The sequence below is a fragment of the Haliotis rufescens genome, unplaced genomic scaffold (genome assembly GCF_023055435.1).
Source record: "Haliotis rufescens isolate VD_foot unplaced genomic scaffold, xgHalRufe1.0.p SCAF_18, whole genome shotgun sequence".
Classification (NCBI taxonomy): domain Eukaryota; kingdom Metazoa; phylum Mollusca; class Gastropoda; order Lepetellida; family Haliotidae; genus Haliotis; species Haliotis rufescens.
The window spans coordinates 20,404,799-20,427,414 of NW_025963868.1; the positions used below are offsets into that span (position 1 = coordinate 20,404,799).

General features: G+C 41.0%; 2 protein-coding genes across 6 annotated transcripts in view; one reads left to right on the top strand and one right to left on the bottom strand.

Moving 5' to 3' along the window:
• LOC124147998 overlaps nt 1–22,616 on the top strand; it is a 434,301-nt gene that overhangs the window by 195,130 nt on the left and 216,555 nt on the right. The window lies entirely within an intron of this gene.
• On the bottom strand, nt 43–20,954 carry LOC125381429 (filaggrin-2-like). The gene is made up of 2 exons (XM_048397958.1): nt 20,947–20,954; nt 43–2,929 (listed from the first exon to the last, which is right to left on the bottom strand). The coding sequence occupies exons 1-2, from the start codon at nt 20,952–20,954 to the stop codon at nt 43–45; spliced, it is 2,895 nt and encodes a 964-aa protein (XP_048253915.1).

Sequence of the window (22,616 nt, forward strand, 5' to 3'; positions counted from 1 at the left end):
CACACTCCATCAAGATTTCAGATAGATTTGTTCGCCAGTGCCTCATCCTTGTTCCCTAGACTGGGTCGCCACTGTCTTGTCATTGTGCCCGCCATGTGTAGATAGGGTCGCCAGTGTCTTGTCATTGTGCCCGCCATGAGTTGAGTGGGTCGCCATTGCCTTGTCATTGTCCCCGCCATGAGTTGAGTGGGTCGCCAGTGCCTTGTCATTGTGCCCGCCATGGGTAGAGTGGGTCGCCAGTGCCTTGTCATTGTGCCCGCCATGGGTAGAGTGGGTCGCCAGTGTCTTGTCATTGTGCCCGCCATGGGTTGACTGGGTCGCCAGTGTCTTGTCATTGTGCCCGCCATGAGTAGAGTAGGTCGCCAGTGCCTTCTCATTGTGCCCGCCATGAGCAGAGTGGGTCGCCAGTGCCTTGTCATTGTGCCCGCCATGGGTAGAGTGGGTCGCCAGTGTCTTGTCATTGTGCCCGCCATGAGCAGAGTGGGTCGCCAGTGCCTTGTCATTGTGCCCGCCATGAGTAGAGTGGGTCGCCAGTGCCTTGTCATTGTGCCCGCCATGAGTAGAGTGGGTCACCAGTGCCTTGTCATTGTGCCCGCCATGGGTAGAGTGGGTCGCCAGTGCCTTGTCATTGTGCCCGCCATGGGTAGAGTGAGTCACCAGTGCCTTGTCATTGTGCCCGCCATGAGTAGAGTGGGTCGCCAGTGCCTTGTCATTGTCCCCACCATGGGTAGAGTGAGTCACCAGTGCCTTGTCATTGTGCCCGCCATGAGTAGAGTGGGTCGCCAGTGCCTTGTCATTGTCCCCACCATGGGTAGAGTGAGTCACCAGTGCCTTGTCATTGTGCCCGCCATGAGTAGAGTGGGTCGCCAGTGCCTTGTCATTGTGCCCGCCATGAGTAGAGTGGGTCGCCAGTGCCTTGTCATTGTGCCCGCCATGGGTAGAGTGGGTCGCCAGTGCCTTGTCATTGTGCCCGCCATGGGTAGACTGGGTCGCCAGTGCCTTGTCATTGTGCCCGCCATGGTTTGAGTGGGTCGCCAGTGCCTTGTCATTGTGCCCGCCATGGGTAGAGTGGGTCGCCAGTGCCTTGTCATTGTGCCCGCCATGAGTAGAGTGAGTCACCAGTGCCTTGTCATTGTGCCCGCCATGGGTAGATAGGGTCGCCAGTGCCTTGTCATTGTGCCCGCCATGGTTTGAGTGGGTCGCCAGTGCCTTGTCATTGTGCCCGCCATGGGTTGAGTGGGTCGCCAGTGCCTTGTCATTGTGCCCGCCATGGGTAGAGTGGGTCACCAGTGCCTTGTCATTGTGCCCGCCATGTGTAGATAGGGTCGCCAGTGCCTTGTCATTGTGCCCGCCATGAGTAGAGTGGGTCACCAGTGCCTTGTCATTGTGCCCGCCATGGGTAGAGTGGGTCACCAGTGCCTTGTCATTGTGCCCGCCATGGGTAGAGTGGGTCGCCAGTGCCTTGTCATTGTGCCCGCCATGGGTAGAGTGGGTCGCCAGTGCCTTGTCATTGTCCCAACCATGAGTAGAGTGGGTCGCCAGTGCCTTGTCATTGTGCCCGCCATGAGTAGAGTGGGTCGCCAGTGCCTTGTCATTGTGCCCGCCATGGGTAGAGTGGGTCGCCAGTGTCTTGTCATTGTGCCCGCCATGGGTAGAGTGAGTCGCCATTGCCTTGTCATTGTGCCCGCCATGGGTAGAGTGGGTCGCCAGTGCCTTGTCATTGTGCCCGCCATGTGTAGATAGGGTCGCCAGTGCCTTGTCATTGTGCCCGCCATGGGTAGAGTGGGTCGCCAGTGCCTTGTCATTGTGCCCGCCATGAGTAGAGTGGGTCGCCAGTGCCTTGTCATTGTGCCCGCCATGAGTAGAGTGGGTCACCAGTGCCTTGTCATTGTGCCCGCCATGAGTAGAGTGGGTCACCAGTGCCTTGTCATTGTGCCCGCCATGAGTAGAGTGGGTCACCAGTGCCTTGTCATTGTGCCCGCCATGAGTAGAGTGGGTCGCCAGTGCCTTGTCATTGTCCCCGCCATGAGTAGAGTGGGTCGCCAGTGCCTTGTCATTGTGCCCGCCATGAGTAGAGTGGGTCGCCAGTGCCTTGTCATTGTGCCCGCCATGAGTAGAGTGGGTCACCAGTGCCTTGTCATTGTGCCCGCCATGGGTAGAGTGGGTCACCAGTGCCTTGTCATTGTGCCCGCCATGAGTAGAGTGGGTCGCCAGTGCCTTGTCATTGTGCCCGCCATGGGTAGAGTGGGTCGCCAGTGCCTTGTCATTGTGCCCGCCATGAGTAGAGTGGGTCGCCAGTGCCTTGTCATTGTGCCCGCCATGAGTAGAGTGGGTCGCCAGTGCCTTGTCATTGTGCCCGCCATGAGTAGAGTGGGTCGCCAGTGCCTTGTCATTGTGCCCGCCATGAGTAGAGTGGGTCGCCAGTGTCTTGTCATTGTGCCCGCCATGGGTAGAGTGGGTCGCCAGTGCCTTGTCATTGTGCCCGCCATGGGTAGAGTGGGTCACCAGTGCCTTGTCATTGTGCCCGCCATGAGTAGAGTGGGTCGCCAGTGCCTTGTCATTGTGCCCGCCATGGGTAGAGTGGGTCGCCAGTGCCTTGTCATTGTCCCCGCCATGAGTAGAGTGGGTCGCCAGTGCCTTGTCATTGTGCCCGCCATGAGTAGACTGGGTCGTCAGTGCCTTGTCATTGTGCCCGCCATGTGTAGATAGGGTCACCAGTGCCTTGTCATTGTGCCCGCCATGTGCAGATAGGGTCGCCAGTGCCTTGTCATTGTGCCCGCCATGGGTAGAGTGGGTCGTCAGTGCCTTGTCATTGTGCCCGCCATGGGTAGAGTGGGTCACCAGTGCCTTGTCATTGTCCCCGCCATGGGTAGAGTGGGTCGCCAGTGCCTTTTTAATGGACCGGCTGTCAGTTGTAGCGGCTCGGTGACTTCAAGGAGGGTGTACTTATGCTGCATAGCATACATTAGTATCAATCCACCCAATTGGTATATGATGACATTCATCAACCAAGTCAGCGAGCCTGACCACCCGACCCCGTTAGTCGCCTCCTACGACAAGCATAAATGCCTGTTGCGGCAAGCATGGGCTGCTGAAGACCTATTCTACCCCGGATCGTCACGGGTCTGTGAGGGAGTGACGATTGTCAGTATATATCGCATAACACCCTACCCCCAGTTATCTCGGGTGACATCCCTTGGACTGAATTCAAGATTTCGAGATGACTAAGTCTGACAAAAAGGCACGTTTTCATGATTTTCAGTTGGGCTTAAGGATGAAGCTTGTTTAAAACCTTATTTCAGACATATCATATCAATCATTTGGGTGGAAGGGTAGCCCAGTTGTTAAAGCATTCGCTTAAAGATTGGGGTTCGATTCCCTACATGGTACAATATGTGAAACCTATTTCTGGTATGCCCCGCCATGATATTCCTGGAATATTCCTAAAAGCGACGTAAAGCAATATTTACTCGCAGTTTCAGATTAACGTTGGACAGACGTAGGTCGTTGTTGTTTACAATTTGGTGTAATCAACGATTGCGGGTATGGTGCTGGCTAAGAATTATAATCGGGATCAATCTGAAACTTCGATCTCGACCAGCAATATTTGCACGGCCTTGATCACAGTGAGAAACTGCCCAGATAGGCGTTTATCCCTATTCACTCACTCACTCACTGCAACCACGACGTTTGTTTCACTCACTGCACTGCAACCACGACGTTTGTTTCCAGCGCACAACATAATTTGTACACACAGAGAAAGACATAAAAAATTATATCATATAGACTATTTTCACAATAGGTGGATACTGAATGGATCGTTTATTTGAAAATATTTATGAAATATTTCTATTTATGAAACGTTAAGATACTCTTGAGAGACTAGAAAAACACATCACATGTTCTCTTTACTTTGACTTTTTTACTTTGACGCAATTTAAATTGGCTTTCTTGCTTAAAACATGAAGGATAAAAACAGCACTGGTATATATGTCACGTTGCTATTATGTGTGTCGTGATCACGTGACCTTCTCTTTATATGAGATGTCATAACGGCTTCACGCGTGTTGACTGGTTCCTCCTGGTGGGGACGTAGAATGTCGAGGGCTCGGGTCTCCAGGTAAGCTGATTGTCGTGTTGTTAGATGTTCGTAGTGGCCTCAGTTTTCTAATCATCAAACAATGACTTGGTTCCGTCTTGTGTTCAGATGGGATTCAATACCACCTGAATACAAGATGGGATTCAGTACCCTCTGAATACAAGATGGGATTCAGTACTACCTGAGTACAAGATGGGATTCAGTACTACCTGAATACAAGATGGGATTCAGCACCCTCTGAATACAAGATGGAATTCAGTGCCCCTGAATACAAGATGGGATTCAGTACCCTCTGAATACAAGATGGGATTCAGTACTACCTGAAATCAAGATGGGATTCAGTACTACCTGAATACAAGATGGGATTCAGTACTACCTGAATACAAGATGGGATTCAGTACCCTCTAAATACAAGATGGGATTCAGTACTACCTGAGTACAAGATGGGATTCAGTACTACCTGAAATCAAGATGGGATTCAGTACTACCTGAATACAAGATGGGATTCAGTACCCTTTGATTACAAGATGGGATTCAGTGCCCCTGAATACAAGATGGGATTCAGTACCCTCTGAATACAAGATGGGATTCAGTACTACCTGAATACAAGATGGGATTCAGTACCCTCTAAATACAAGATGGGATTCAGTACTACCTGAGTACAAAATGGGATTCAGTACTACCTGAAATCAAGATGGGATTCAGTACTACCTGAATACAAGATGGGATTCAGTACCCTTTGATTACAAGATGGGATTCAGTGCCCCTGAATACAAGATGGGATTCAGTACCCTCTGAATACAAGATGGGATTCAGTACCCCCTGAATACAAGATGGGATTCAGTACTACCTAAATACAAGTAGCATTCAGTACCACCTGAGAACAAGATGGGATTCAGTACTACCTGAATACAAGATGGGATTCAGTACCCCCTGAATACAAGATGGGATTCAGTACCACCTGAATACAAGATCGGATTCAGTACTACCTGAGTACAAGATGGGATTCAGTACTACCTGAATACAAGATGGGATTCAGTACCCTCTGAATACAAGATGGGATTCAGTGCCCCTGAATACAAGATGGGATTCAGTACCCTCTGAATACAAGATGGGATTCAGTACTACCTGAATACAAGATGGGATTCAGTACTACCTGAGTACAAGATGGGATTCAGTACTACCTGAATACAAGATGGGATTCAGTACTACCTGAGTACAAGATGGGATTCAGTACCCCCTGAATACAAGATGGGATTCAGTACTACCTGAATACAAGATGGGATTCAGTACTACCTGAGTACAAGATGGGATTCAGTACCCCCTGAGTACAAGATGGCATTCAGTACTACCTGAATACAAGATGGGATTCAGTACTACCTGAGTACAAGATGGGATTCAGCACTACCTTAATACAAGATGGGATTCAGTACCACCTGAATACAAGTAGGATTCAGTACCACCTAATTACAAGATGGCATTCAGTACTACCTGAGTACAAGATGGGATTCAGCACTACCTTGATACAAGATGGGATGCAGTAGCAGCTGAATACAAGATGGACTTCAGTACCACCTGAATACAAGATGGGCTTCAGTACCACCTGAATACAAAATTGAATCCAGTACTACCTGAGCACAAGATGGGATTCAGTACTACCTAAATACAAGATGGGATTAAGAACCCCCTGAATACAAGATGGCATTCAGTACCCCCTGAATACAAAATTGAATCCAGTACTACCTGAGCACAAGATGGGATTCAGTACTACCTTAATAAAGGATGGGATTCAGTGCCACCTGAGCACAAAATGGGATTCAGTACCCCCTGAATACAAGATGGGATTCAGTACCCCTTGAATACAAGATGGGATTCAGTACCCCCTGAATACAAGATGGGATTCAGTACCCCCTGAATACAAGATGGGATTCAGTACTACCTAAATGCAAGATGGGATTCAGTACTACCTAAATACAAGATGGGATTCAGTACTACCTGAATACAAGATGGGATTCAGTACTACCTGAGCACAAGATGGGATTCAGTACTACCTAAATACAAGATGGGATTCAGTACCCCTGAATACAAGATGGCATTCAGTACCCCCTGAATACAAAATTGAATCCAGTACTACCTGAGCACAAGATGGGATTCAGTACTACCTAAATACAAGATGGGATTCAGTACCACCTGAGCACAAAATGGGATTCAGTACCCCCTGAATACAAGATGGGATTCAGTACCCCCTGAATACAAGATGGGATTCAGTACTACCTAAATGCAAGATGGGATTTAGTACTACCTAAATACAAGATGGGATTCAGTACTACCTGAATACAAGATGGGATTCAGTACTACCTGAATACAAGATGGGATTCAGTACCCCATGAATACAAGATTGGATTCAGTACTACCTGAATACAAGATGGGATTGAGTATCCCATGAATACAAGATGGGATTCAGTACTACCTGAATACAAGTTGGGATTCAGTATCCCATGAATACAAGATGGGATTCAGTACTACCTAAATGCAAGATGGGATTCAGTACTACCTAAATGCGTGATGGGATTCAGTATCCCATGAAAACAAGATGGGATTCAGTACTACCTGAATACAAGATGGGATTCAGTATCCCATGAATACAAGATGGGATTCAGTACTACCTAAATGCAAGATGGGATTCAGTACTACCTATATGCAAGATGGGATTCAGTACTACCGAAATTTTGATTCATATGGACAGAGAAACATATCAGTAAGTAGAGGAGCACAGAGGGTGTCACGCGACTTGTCGCGTTTCTTTGACAATAAGTGATTCATTCAAGAAGATCACGACCAAACATTTAGAAATATAGGCAATGTTATGTCATGTGATCGTTCACGTAGATTCTATAAAGTCTTTAATTTTTTGTCCTATTTGATTCAGGAAAATGGCAGCGAACTCTTAATAGAAGTGAAATGTTATCAGTAAGCGACATAGTCAGCCGACGAAATCCGAATGAAATACAACCATGAAGCCAAAACACACACGTCTCGTCAACTTCCGCCGGAAACCACCGAAGTTGACCGAATGCATCTTTATGAGAGAAGAATATTGAAACAAGAGATATTTCATCTCTACGCTGTCTCGCAGTTCTCTGGCGACAGCTAGTCATGTTTTTCACTTCTTTTTCAGCCACTGGCCCTGAGCTTGTCTCGTGCTTCTCAAGAACCAGTGCGCGGTCCTGCTGTCGTCTGCCGATTAATTTCAAACAATGCCTCTGGAAAAAAACGAAATGAGATTCTTTATTTTCCAGGCACTATTTTTTGTTTGGTTATTAGTAGATTTCTACTACACATGCCTAATTACGCGAATCTAAGCAGAGTACCGATATTATTGGTCTCGACCAAATTCTCTTTAATGACAATCTCGGAATACTATTAGGAAGATCTTTTCACGTGAAGCATCAAAGAATGGACTTCCGGCAGTTATTTGTTGCTGTAGAAAATTTGATCAAACGGATTCAAAGAAATTGGTTTGCAAGTTTGCCCTATCAAGCATCTTTGTTGGTACTAACGACTGAAAGGGGATTGTTTTTACAATAATGAAATGCCGCTCTCAATGCGGTCTCCTGGGGTTGTCGCTGGGCTGATTAAACAAAAGTCATTTTTCGCAATTGTGTCGGAAGTCCTTCAATATATTCCTGTCATGTGACTGTGTTTGCATCTTTAATGTCAAGACTAATGTGTTCTTTAAAGACAATTAGTGGAGTTTTTGGGGAGTAGACCTTCACTCACGTTTGTTCACGTTAGCGTATTACGATGAACGATGATAGGGTGTTAAGATGATAAGATGTTTCGATTGTAGAGGGGTAAAATGAAACGATGTAACGATGATAGGATGCCACGATATCCTCCGATGTCACGATTTTACGAAATCGTTCGTTGTAACCGTGTTATAATGTTACAAGCCGTTCAACGGAATGTAAGCAAGGGCAGGGAGATTGAATTAGGAATTTATGATATGCTCCGATGTTGCCATGTCCCGATGATTTCATTTAGCAATGTTAAATGAAGAAACATTTCGCTCATTTAAAAAAAGATGGATTTATATCATTTCAAAATATGTGTGTCATTGCTCTATTTGTGTCAGGAAACAGTATATAATACTTGTATCAGTGCATGTGTATCGGGGAAATATGTGTGTCATTGCACTATTTGTGTCAGGAAACAGTATATAATACTTGTATCAGTGCATGTGTATCGGGGAAATATGTGTGTCATTGCACTATTTGTGTCAGGAAACAGTATATAATACTTGTATCAGTGCATGTGTATCGGGGAAATATGTGTGTCATTGCACTATTTGTGTCTGTAAACAGTATATAATACTTGTATCAGTGCATGTGTATCGGGGAAATATGTGTGTCATTGCACTATTTGTGTCTGTAAACAGTATTCAATACTTCTGTCGGCGCAATAGTTGTGTCAGGGACATACCAGTATTGTTGAATAATATGTGTCCGCGTATTTTCATCTGTGTCAGTCAAATATTAGGGTTTGATGTCTCGGTAATGAGGCGCGGTCAGCACAGCATGGCTGTCTGTCGACGGAAACGCCCACTGGCTATATTTCCTCAGCATATAGTCTGTTTTAACATTGTTGTGTATGTGTGTGTGTGTGTGTGTGGCGGGGGGGGGGGGGGGGGGGGCTGGAGTTTGTCTGTGGATGAGTGGTCCACACAAAATCATATTCAATGGCAGAGACATAGGAATACACGTCTCTGTCAGAGAACTGTATAACTACAAGTTCAGGGGATGCAGTAGGGGTAACTGGTGAACATTTGAACTTACTAATAGGCATTCTTTCAACACTCCTATCGGAACACTAGTACCTTTATCAAGCACCGTATCGGAACACTAGTACCTTTATCAAGCATCGTATCGGAACACTAGTACCTTATCAAGCATCGTATCGGAACACTAGTACCTTTATCAAGCATCGTATCGGAACACTAGTACCTTTATCAAGCATCGTATCGGAACACTAGTACCTTTATCAAGCATCGTATCGGAACACTAGTACCTTATCAAGCATCGTATCGGAACACTAGTACCTTTATCAAGCATCGTATCGGAACACTAGTACCTTTATCAAGCATCGTATCGGAACACTAGTACCTTTATCAAGCATCGTATCGGAACACTAGTACCTTTATCAAGCATCGTATCGGAACACTAGTACCTTTATCAAGCATCGTATCGGAACACTAGTACCTTTATCAAGCATCGTATCGGAACACTAGTACCTTATCAAGCATCGTATCGGAACACTAGTACCTTTATCAAGCATCGTATCGGAACACTAGTACCTTTATCAAGCATCGTATCGGAACACTAGTACCTTTATCAAGCATCGTATCGGAACACTAGTACCTTATCAAGCATCGTATCGGAACACTAGTACCTTTATCAAGCATCGTATCGGAACACTAGTACCTTTATCAAGCATCGTATCGGAACACTAGTACCTTTATCAAGCATCGTATCGGAACACTAGTACCTTTATCAAGCATCGTATCGGAACACTAGTACCTTTATCAAGCATCGTATCGGAACACTAGTACCTTTATCAAGCATCGTATCGGAACACTAGTACCTTTATCAAGCATCGTATCGGAACACTAGTACCTTTATCAAGCATCGTATCGGAACACTAGTACCTTTATCAAGCATCGTATCGGAACACTAGTACCTTTATCAAGCATCGTATCGGAACACTAGTACCTTTATCAAGCATCGTATCGGAACACTAGTACCTTATCAAGCATCGTATCGGAACACTAGTACCTTTATCAAGCATCGTATCGGAACACTAGTACCTTTATCAAGCATCGTATCGGAACACTAGTACCTTTATCAAGCATCGTATCGGAACACTAGTACCTTTATCAAGCATCGTATCGGAACACTAGTACCTTTATCAAGCATCGTATCGGAACACTAGTACCTTTATCAAGCATCGTATCGGAACACTAGTACCTTATCAAGCATCGTATCGGAACACTAGTACCTTTATCAAGCATCGTATCGGAACACTAGTACCTTTATCAAGCATCGTATCGGAACACTAGTACCTTTATCAAGCATCGTATCGGAACACTAGTACCTTATCAAGCATCGTATCGGAACACTAGTACCTTTATCAAGCATCGTATCGGAACACTAGTACCTTTATCAAGCATCGTATCGGAACACTAGTACCTTTATCAAGCATCGTATCGGAACACTAGTACCTTTATCAAGCATCGTATCGGAACACTAGTACCTTTATCAAGCATCGTATCGGAACACTAGTACCTTTATCAAGCATCGTATCGGAACACTAGTACCTTATCAAGCATCGTATCGGAACACTAGTACCTTTATCAAGCATCGTATCGGAACACTAGTACCTTTATCAAGCATCGTATCGGAACACTAGTACCTTTATCAAGCATCGTATCGGAACACTAGTACCTTATCAAGCATCGTATCGGAACACTAGTACCTTTATCAAGCATCGTATCGGAACACTAGTACCTTTATCAAGCATCGTATCGGAACACTAGTACCTTTATCAAGCATCGTATCGGAACACTAGTACCTTTATCAAGCATCGTATCGGAACACTAGTACCTTTATCAAGCATCGTATCGGAACACTAGTACCTTTATCAAGCAAGTCATTTTGGAAGAATAAGAGAATAAGTCTGTGAAAGAATTACAATTACTCAGTTAAGCAAAGCTTAATAGTATAACAACGCTCCTTGCACATGGGCGTTACATTAATTACAAGTAATATAAAGTTGACGATTAAAGTTTGTGTATTGCTGCATGCCAGGTCAGTACACAGTGGAAGTGATTCAGTGCTCCGGAGCACCTGCCACACCCTAGCTAGGCAAAGGATGAGACTTTTCTGTCTCTCCGTATCTCTGGACCAAGGCTTATTTAACCTGACACAGGTTAAGTCATAAATATAAACAAGAGTAGGTAATGAAGAGTGACATGGTTGCACTGATCGTTCTACGTGGCTAACTGTAATTGTACCAATGGGATTAGCATTTTGCTAAGAGAGACGTAATGGACGTTGAGTGATTCTAGACATATGTTTGTCATTACAACATGGTAAGTAGCCTTTGTAATTAAATGGTCATTCGGACAAAGGTTGTCACGACAAGGTCGCTATGGGAATGTAAGCAAGAACAGGGACATTGACATACGAATGGAAGCGAGAACAGGGTGATGGATACAGGAGTGTAAGAAGGGAGATGGATATAGGAATGTAAGCAGGAACAGGGTGATGGCTACAGGAATGTAAGCAGGGAGATGGATATAGGAATGTAAGCAGTAACAGGGAGATGGATATAGGAATGTAAGCAGGAACAGGGTGATGGCTACAGGAATGTAAGCAGGGAGATGGATATAGGAATGTAAGCAGTAACAGGGAGATGGATATAGGAATGTAAGCAGGAACAGGGAGATGGATATAGGAATGTAAACAGGAACAGGGAGATGGATATAGGTATGTAAGCAAGAAACGGGAGATGGATATTGGAATGTAAGCAGGAACAGGGAGATGGATATAGGAATGTAAGCAGGAACAGGGAGATGAATGTAGGAATGTAAGCAGTAACAGGGAGATGGATATAGGTATGTAAGCAGGAACAGGGAGATGGATATAGGAATGTAAGCAAGAAAGGGGAGATGGATATAGGAATGTGAGCAGGAACAGGGAGATGAATGTAGGAATGTAAGCAAGAAACGGGAGATGGATATAGGAATGTAAGCAAGAAACGGGAGATGGATATAGGAATGTAAGCAAGAACAGGGAGATGGATAAAGGAATGTAAGCAGGAACAGGGAAATTGCTACAGGAACGTAAGCAAGAAACGAGAGATGCTATAGGAATGTAAACAAGAAACGGGAGATGGATATAGGAATGTAAGCAAGAACAGAGAGATGGATATAGGAATGTATTCAAGAACAGGGAGATGGATATAGGAATGTATGCAAGAACAGGGAGATGGTTGTAGGAATTTAAGCAAGAAACGGGAGATGGATATAGGAATGTAAACAAGAACAGGGAGATGGATATAGGAATGTAAGCAGGAACAGGGTGACGGCTACAGGAATGTAAGCAGGGAGATGGATATAGCAATGTAAGCAGGAACAGGGAGATGGATATAGGAATGTAAGCAGGAACAGGGAGATGAATGTAGGAATGTAAGCAGGAACAGGGAGATGGATATAGGAATGTAAGCAGGAACAGGGAGATGGATATAGGTATGTAAGCAGTAACAGGGAGATGATATAGGTATGTAAGCAGGAACAGGGAGATGGATATAATAATGTAAGCAGTCACAGGGAGATGATATAGGTATGTAAGAAGTTACAGGGAGATGGATATAGGTATGTAAGCAGGAACAGGGAGATGAATGTAGGAATGTAAGCAAGAAACGGGAGATGGATATAGGAATGTAAGCAAGAAACGGGAGATGGATATAGGTATGTAAGCAAGAACAGGGAGATGGATATAGGAATGTAAGCAAGAAACGGGAGATGGATATAGGAATGTAAGCAAGAAACGGGAGATGGATATAGGAATGTAAGCAAGAACAGGGAGATGGATAAAGGAATGTAAGCAGGAACAGGAAAATTGCTACAGGAATGTAAGCAAGAAACGAGAGATGCTACATAAATGTAAACAAGAAACGGGAGATGGATATAGGAATGTAAGCAAGAACAGAGAGACGGATATAGGAATGCATTCAAGAACAGGGAGATGGATATAGGAATGTATGCAAGAACAGGGAGATGGTTGTAGGAATTTAAGCAAGAAACGGGAGATGGATATAGGAATGTAAACAAGAACAGGGAGATGGATATAGGAATGTAAGCAGGAACAGGGTGACGGCTACAGGAATGTAAGCAGGGAGATGGATATAGCAATGTAAGCAGGAACAGGGAGATGGATATAGGAATGTAAGCAGGAACAGGGAGATGAATGTAGGAATGTAAGCAGTAACAGGGAGATGGATATAGGAATGTAAGCAGGAACAGGGAGATGGATATAGGTATGTAAGCAGTAACAGGGAGATGATATAGGTATGTAAGCAGGAACAGGGAGATGGATATAATAATGTAAGCAGTCACAGGGAGATGATATAGGTATGTAAGAAGTTACAGGGAGATGGATATAGGTATGTAAGCAGGAACAGGGAGATGAATGTAGGAATGTAAGCAAGAAACGGGAGATGGATATAGGAATGTAAGCAAGAAACGGGAGATGGATATAGGTATGTAAGCAAGAACAGGGAGATGGATATAGGAATGTAAGCAAGAAACGGGAGATGGATATAGGAATGTAAGCAAGAAACGGGAGATGGATATAGGAATGTAAGCAAGAACAGGGAGATGGATAAAGGAATGTAAGCAGGAACAGGAAAATTGCTACAGGAATGTAAGCAAGAAACGAGAGATGCTACATAAATGTAAACAAGAAACGGGAGATGGATATAGGAATGTAAGCAAGAACAGAGAGACGGATATAGGAATGCATTCAAGAACAGGGAGATGGATATAGGAATGTATGCAAGAACAGGGAGATGGTTGTAGGAATTTAAGCAAGAAACGGGAGATGGATATAGGAATGTAAACAAGAACAGGGAGATGGATATAGGAATGTAAGCAAGAACAGGGAGATGGATATAGGAATGTAAGCAAGAACAGGGAGATGGATATAGGAATGTAAGCCAGAAACGGGAGAAGGATCCTGGAATGTAAGCAGGGATAGGGAAATGGATATAGGAATGTAAGCAAGAAACGGGAGATGGATATAGGAATGTAAGCAGGAACAGGGAGATGGTTAAAGAAATGTGAGCAGTAACAGGGAGATGGCTATAAGAATTTGAGCAAAAACAGGGAGATGGATATAGGAATGTAAGCATGAAAGGGGAGATGGATATAGGAATGTAAGCATGAACAGGGGGATGGATATAGGAATGTAAGCAAGGACAGGGAGATAGATATAGGAATGTAAACAGGAACATGGAGATGAATATAGGAATGTAAGCAAAGACAGGGAAATGGATATAGGAATGTAAGCAAGAAAATGGAGATGATAGAGGAATGTAAGCAGGTAGAGGAAGATGGGTATAGCAATGAAAGCAGGAACAGGGAGATGGATATAGGAATGTGAGCAATAACAGGGAGATGGCTACAGGAATGTAAGCAGTAACAGGGAGATGGATAAAGGAATGTAAGCAGGAACAGGGAAATTGCTACAGGAATGTAAGCAAGAAACGAGAGATGACTATAGGAATGTAAACAAGAAACGGTAGATGGATATAGGAATGTAAGCAGGAACAGAGAGATGGATATAGGAATGTATTCAAGAACAGGGAGATGGATATAGGAATGTGAGCAGGAACAGGGAGATGGATATAGGAATGTATGCATGAACAGGGAGATGGATATAGGAATGTAAGCAGGAACAGGGAGATGGTTATAGGAATGTGAGCAGTAACAGGGAGACGGTTATAGGAATGTGAGCAGTAAGAGGGAGATGGCTATAGGAATGTGAGCAATAACAGGGAGATGAATATAGGAATGTGAGCAGTAACAGGGAGATGAATATAGGAATGTAAGCAGGAACAGGGAGATGAATATAGGAATGTAAGCAAGGACAGGGAAATGGATACAGAAATGTAACAAAAAACAGGTGGAAGGATATATGAATGTCAGCCAGAATGTAAATGGATATAGGAATTTAAGCAAGGACAGGGAGATGGATACAGTGCTGCAGACGGACAAAGCCAAGGATACTACGCTAAACGCAGACGTATATATACAACATGAAGATATTATTCACACATAGAGACCGACATGGTAACTATATCATGGTATATATGAAGATGTTACACACATAGAGATCGACATGGTTACTGTATCATGGTATATATGCAAGTATTATCCATACATAGAGATCGACATGGTAACTATATCATGGTATATATGCAGGAATGATCCACAAATAGAGATCGACATGGTAACTATATCATGGTATATATACAGGTATTATCCACACATAGAGATCGACATGGTAACTATATCATGGTGTTTATGCAGGTATTATCCACACATAGAGATCGACATGGTAACTATATCATGGTATATATACAGGTATTATCCACACATAGAGATCGACATGGTAACTATAGCATAGTGTTTATGCAGGTATTATCCACACATAGAGATCGACATGGTAACTGTATCATGGTATATATGCAGGTATTATCCACACAATCATAGAGATCGACATGGTAACTGAATCATGGTATATATGCAGCAATGATCCACAAATAGAGATCGACATGGTAACTATATCATGGTATATATGCAGGTATTATCCACACATGGAGATCGACATGGTAACTATATCATGGTATATATACAGGTATTATCCACACATAGAGATCGACATGGAAACTATATCATGGTATATATGCAAGTATTATCCACACATAGAGATCGACATGGTAACTGTGACATGGTGTGTATGCAGGTATAATCCATACATAGAGATCGACATGGTAACTATGACATGGTGTGTATGAAGATATTATCCACACATAGAGATCGACATGGTAACTATGACATGGTGTGTATGCAGGTATAATCCATACATAGAGATCGACATGGTAACTATGACATGGTGTGTATGAAGATATTATCCACACATAGAGATCGACATTGTAACTATGACATGGTGTGTATGCAGGTACAATCCATACATAGAGATCGACATGGTAACTATGACATGGTATGTATGAAGATATTATCCACACATAGAGATCGACATTGTAACTATGACATGGTATATATGAAGGTATTATCTACACATAGAGATCGACATGGTAACTATATCATGGTATATATGCAGGTATTATCCACACATAGAGATCGACATGGTTACTGTATCATGGTATATATGCAAGTATTATCCACACATAGAGATCGACATGGTAACTATATCATGGTATATGCAAGTATTATCCACACATAGAGATCGACATGGTAACTATATCATGGTATATATGCAGGTATTATCCACACATAGAGATCGACATGGTTACTATGGTATGTATGCAGGTATTATCCACACATAGAGATCGACATGGTAACTATATCATGGTGTTTATGCAGGTATTATCCACACATAGAGATCGACATGGTAACTATATCATGGTATATATACAGGTATTATCCACACATAGAGATCGACATGGTAACTATAGCATAGTGTTTATGCAGGTATTATCCACACATAGAGATCGACATGGTAACTGTATCATGGTATATATGCAGGTATTATCCACACAATCATAGAGATCGACATGGTAACTGAATCATGGTATATATGCAGCAATGATCCACAAATAGAGATCGACATGGTAACTATATCATGGTATATATACAGGTATTATCCACACATAGAGATCGACATGGAAACTATATCATGGTATATATGAAGGTATTATCCACACATAGAGATCGACATGGTAACTGTGACATGGTGTGTATGCAGGTATAATCCATACATAGAGATCGACATGGTAACTATGACATGGTGTGTATGAAGATATTATCCACACATAGAGATCGACATGGTAACTATGACATGGTGTGTATGCAGGTATAATCCATACATAGAGATCGACATGGTAACTATGACATGGTGTGTATGAAGATATTATCCACACATAGAGATCGACATTGTAACTATGACATGGTGTGTATGCAGGTATAATCCATACATAGAGATCGACATGGTAACTATGACATGGTGTGTATGAAGATATTATCCACACATAGAGATCGACATTGTAACTATGACATGGTATATATGAAGGTATTATCTACACATAGAGATCGACATGGTAACTATATCATGGTATATATGCAGGTATTATCCACACATAGAGATCGACATGGTTACTGTATCATGGTATATATGCAAGTATTATCCACACATAGAGATCGACATGGTAACTATATCATGGTATATGCAAGTATTATCCACACATAGAGATCGACATGGTAACTATATCATGGTATATATGCAGGTATTATCCACACATAGAGATCGACATGGTTACTATGGTATGTATGCAGGTATTATCCACACATAGAGATCGACATGGTAACTATATCATGGTATATATACAGGTATTATCCACACATAGAGATCGACATGGTAACTATATCATGGTATATATGCAGATATTATCCACACATAGAGATCGACATGGTAACTATATCATGGTGTTTATGCAGGTATTATCCACACATAGAGATCGACATGGTAACTATATCATGGTATATATACAGGTATTATCCACACATAGAGATCGACATGGTAACTATATCATGGTGTTTATGCAGGTATTATCCACATATAAAGATCGACATGGTAACTGTATCATGGTATATATGCAGGTATTATCCACACAATCATAGAGATCGACATGGTAACTGAATCATGGTATATATGCAGGTATTATCCACACATAGAGATCAACATGGTAACTATATCATGGTATATATGCAGGTCTTATCCAAACATGGAGATCGACATGGTAACTATATCATGGTATATATGCAGGTATTATCCACACATAGAAATCGACATGGTAACTGTATCATGGTATATATGAAGGTATTATCCACACATAGAGATCGACATGGTAATTATGACATGGTGTGTATGAAGATATTATCCACACATAGAGATCGACATGGTAACTATGACATGGTGTGTATGCAGGTATAATCCATACATAGAGATCGACATGGTAACTATGACATGGTGTGTATGAAGATATTATCCACACATAGAGATCGACATGGTAACTATGACATAGTATATATGAAGGTATTATCCACACATAGAGATCGACATGGTAACTATATCATGGTATATATGCAAGTATTATCCACACATAGAGATCGACATGGTAACTATATCATGGTATACATGTAGGTATTATCCACACATAGAGATCGGCATGGTAACTGTATCATGGTATATATGAAGGTATTATCAACACATAGAGATCGACATGGTAACTATGACATGGTGTGTATGCAGGTATTATCCACACATGGAGATCGACATGGTAACTATATCATGGTATATATGAAGGTATTATCAACACATAGAGATCGACATGGTAACTATATCATGGTATATATGCAGGTATTATCCATACATAGAGATCGACATGGTAACTATATCATGGTATATATACAAGTATTATCCACACATAGAGATCGACATGGTAACTATATCATGGTATAAATGCAGGTATTATCCACACATAGAGATCGACATGGTAACTATATCATGGTATAAATGCAGGTATTATCCACACATAGAGATCGACATGGTAACTATATCATGGTATAAATGCAGGTATTATCCACACATAGAGATCGACATGGTAACTATATCATGGTATATATGAAGGTATTATCCACACATAGAGATCGACATGGTAACTATATCATGGTATATATGCAGGTATTATCAACTCATAGAGATCGACATGGTAACTATATCATGGTATATATGCAGGTATTATCCACACTTGCAGATGGATAATGTTAAAATGACACGGTATATATGAAGATGTGATGGACACCTGACTATGAATGTTGTAACTATGACATGTATATGAAGGCACTATCCACAAATGAAGATTAACATGGATATGGTGTATATGAAGATATTATCCGCACATAATGTCAATAATTATATTTTTATTTACCGTCTAGACATACATATGGGCCGAGAAATATGTAAATTATATTCACACAGATGTGAAGCGAATAATTCCATGACAGGAATAAATCTAATACCTGTGGACGTGGCGTAGTGCACACGAACACCATCAGGGCGTGAGATAAATGCTTGGTTTTTTTTAGACATACACAATCAACCGTGACACAAACATATTTGCAATGTTTAAGTCACCAACTTGACACATTTAAAACACAATAAGTGTTGATGTAAAGTTAACTAAAATACTGCACGTTTAAGCTCTACTGCCCTTCTTATTCTTCATTTTGTGATCCTCATTATATCTGGAACCTAACAGTGAGCTTAATAAACGTTCGGGGTTTTCATTTGTTTTTTAATAACTGAATGGAATTTATTGTAGTGTACTATTAGTATTAAATGCATTAAATGAAATAAAGAATAACGAAATATTGTGAGATATTTGGTACTCGTTCAGCAGCACTTTATAATGTGAGATAACAGTAATGGAAAAGTAAATGTTTTGTTAAAAATCATTTCAATTTGTATAGATAGGTTAAGATGCAATGATGCCAATGCAGCTCGGAAAATATAATACCTTCGCAAATATTGGACTTGTTTGTATAATGTAAACATATTTTTTTTGTGAAGAATATTCAAAAGGAGAATTTACTTGAATTTAGGACTACTGGAATGTGTCGGCACAGATTTGTCACTTTACCCCACCAGTACAGTTTCTGCTCGAGACTACACGGGTATCGTTGGCGAAACTTTATCACTGTTTCACCTTTGATAGATATACCCTACTGAAAAAAATAGTTTGTTTTCGCTATTTTCGGAAAGTGGATAAGATGTTCGCATCTCGCTGCTCAATGACGCTATGCGCGAGAGACTTTCCCAAAGTTCGCGAAGGGAGCTAAAAATAGATCAAGGCCCGTCTGGCCCTACATGAGCATAATCTATTCGCCCGCTACCGGTATCGGAAAGGGAGGCTGAGAGCATTGCAATACAGGTAAAGCAAAATTGTTTTTCATTCCGATTTATTTAATTGTGAATTAACACAATTGTAAATAAACTACTCAAAAATAAATACATTTTTTTCTACTCACATTCCGCTTGTAACAGGATCGCAACATGGCGGTTTAAAATCGGTCACAAATATATGTATGTCAGTCCCGTACTTTCGCAAGGCTAAATTCATATAGAACGTTCTTAAACCACTGTCCTTATTGGAAAGCATAGTAGATCATACAGTTTTTCTATGCACAAATTCATAATTTTATTTAGTTTTTGATTATTTTTTATCGGTGATCATAAAAGTCAATAAAACTTCACGAGTGCGATTTAAAGATAGAAGTAGCCCCATGTACGAAGGCAACTGCAGTTTGAAATGTAATTGAAAACAATATTTATTTTATTGCTTTAATTCTATATTGAAAATCACATTGCCGCATGTCGCTTGTACTCAAGAGATAGTCCTGTTTTTATTGAATGGGGTTTGAATTCATAACTCATTACATACCTAACCAACGATGTTTAGCTTTCCATACTTGGTCCGCACTATATAGTTTCATGTGTATTTTCGCATTTTCTTTAAAATAATATTTGTCTGTGTTAGGTTTAATCACAAATCTTGGTAGGAAAATAATTAAATTTAAGTATTTAGTTGCCCACAGTTATGCCTGTCTGAGTCTACGCAAAAACAATCCATCATGTATATTTTGACATTTAAAATCGCCTGTCTCCAATTTTCGACTTCAGATGATTTATTTCAGTTATACACAGCAGTTTCATAAAAAAACCTGAAAGATAGGTATTAATGTGTGGCTCGTAAAATTATTGTTCGCATATTTTACTTCGATCCCAGAACTTGATGTATACAAAGATATGTTAAACTTCTGGTTTTGTACACTCGCGATGATGGTAAGGCATCGTTTCTGTTGCAAGCAATATCATATATCTTGTAATATACCTTGTGATATACCCGTGCATCGTATGTGTACTTACCGCGTCATGTTTGAACGGAAATATATATGTTTCATAAATACAAAAATAATGCTGAAGATACAGTGTATTTAAAAGTTAAATAAACTGTAAAAAGGTAAAATATCATATAACTTTTACTTTTCCTTGTACAATACCTGTGCATTGTATGTGTATTTACCACGTCGTGTTTTTAACAGAAATATATATTTCATAAATATGTAAATAACGAGATGAAGATTACAGTGTATATAAAAACAGAATAAACTGTGAAAAGGTAAAATAAACCTTAAATATATAAATCTGTATAGTTTCCAACAAAACATTTTTCTTGCAGTATGCTTCTTTGACATATAGAGAAAGCAAGATACTCTTTACATCATGTGCATTATTCATTTCTCAGCCGAGACACGCGACTCACTTCACTGGAGTAGACGTATTCGTGACCCGTGTTTTATCTTGTGTAGAATTACACACATACATGATGTACTTAGCTGTAGGAAATGTGCCACTCTTCAACAGGAATTTCACTCGTTAGGACTGAACTGGCAAACTACTATTATTTCTATTGTTCTATTTTATTGAAACGCAATTATATGCAAACGTTTACAGTGTCAACATTTTGCTTTTTATTTGTGATGCCCGCCGTTTAGACAAAACAGACACTGTAGTTAGAGAAAATAGAGTCATGTTTGAACATTTGTGTTTAGAAATCATTGTTCAAAGTGCATAAACTTGGATCGTCCGAGTTCAAAAACAAACCAAAACATTTAAAGGGGAAGACAGGAAAGATATATCTATGAACAATTTTAACATAAAATACCAACATATGTCTGTACTTTGAGTTCTTTATAAAATGAACTGTTATGTAATGAATTTGAATATGCATAGCGAAACATTCTTTTTATTATTATCTTTAAATACATACTACCAGAAAGAATCATATCGTTGCTGTTGTCGTTGTTGTTAAATATGCTAGTTTTGGGGTTATATTGTTAGCGCTTAGAGCATGCACTTTGTGTATGGAAGAAAGGGCAATATAAGTACACATATTAGTATTATTGTTGTTGTCATTATTATTATTATTATTATTATTATTATTATTATTATTTAACTTGAAATTGTATCGATGCAATGCCGAAAATGGAAAACATATATATTACTCTAAAAACAGAAACCGTTTGTCTCATCCTTTGGCCTTTGTTGATAATATATATTTAAATCAAACCTTGTAATTATGCAGCTTGTGAGTTATGTGGAGATTTACAGATATACATTGATATATATATATTGTGCATCTACTTTTACTTTCCTGAACATTGCGAGACAAATAGTCTAGATAAAGAAATATCCTATTACTTGCCTTAATCGTCCAGACTTATCAATAAAATAATTTATTAACCACATTCCTAGGGTTTCCTCATGTATTTTCTCGGAATTTTACCAGACAAATTTTAAAAACAAAATATTCATCGTGAAAGAAGGTCATCAGAGCTGGACCCTGGGAGCTCACATGTGACCTATGAATATTCATGAGTATCCAGACTACACACGAACGCTGATTGGTCGCTTTAATCCTGTTTGAACCATAAAATATTTTGACATTTGAAGAAGACAAAAATGGACACTACACGATGACTGTCCAATGGCTGAATACAGTGGGGACGGGTTAACGTATATAAATTTAATACGAC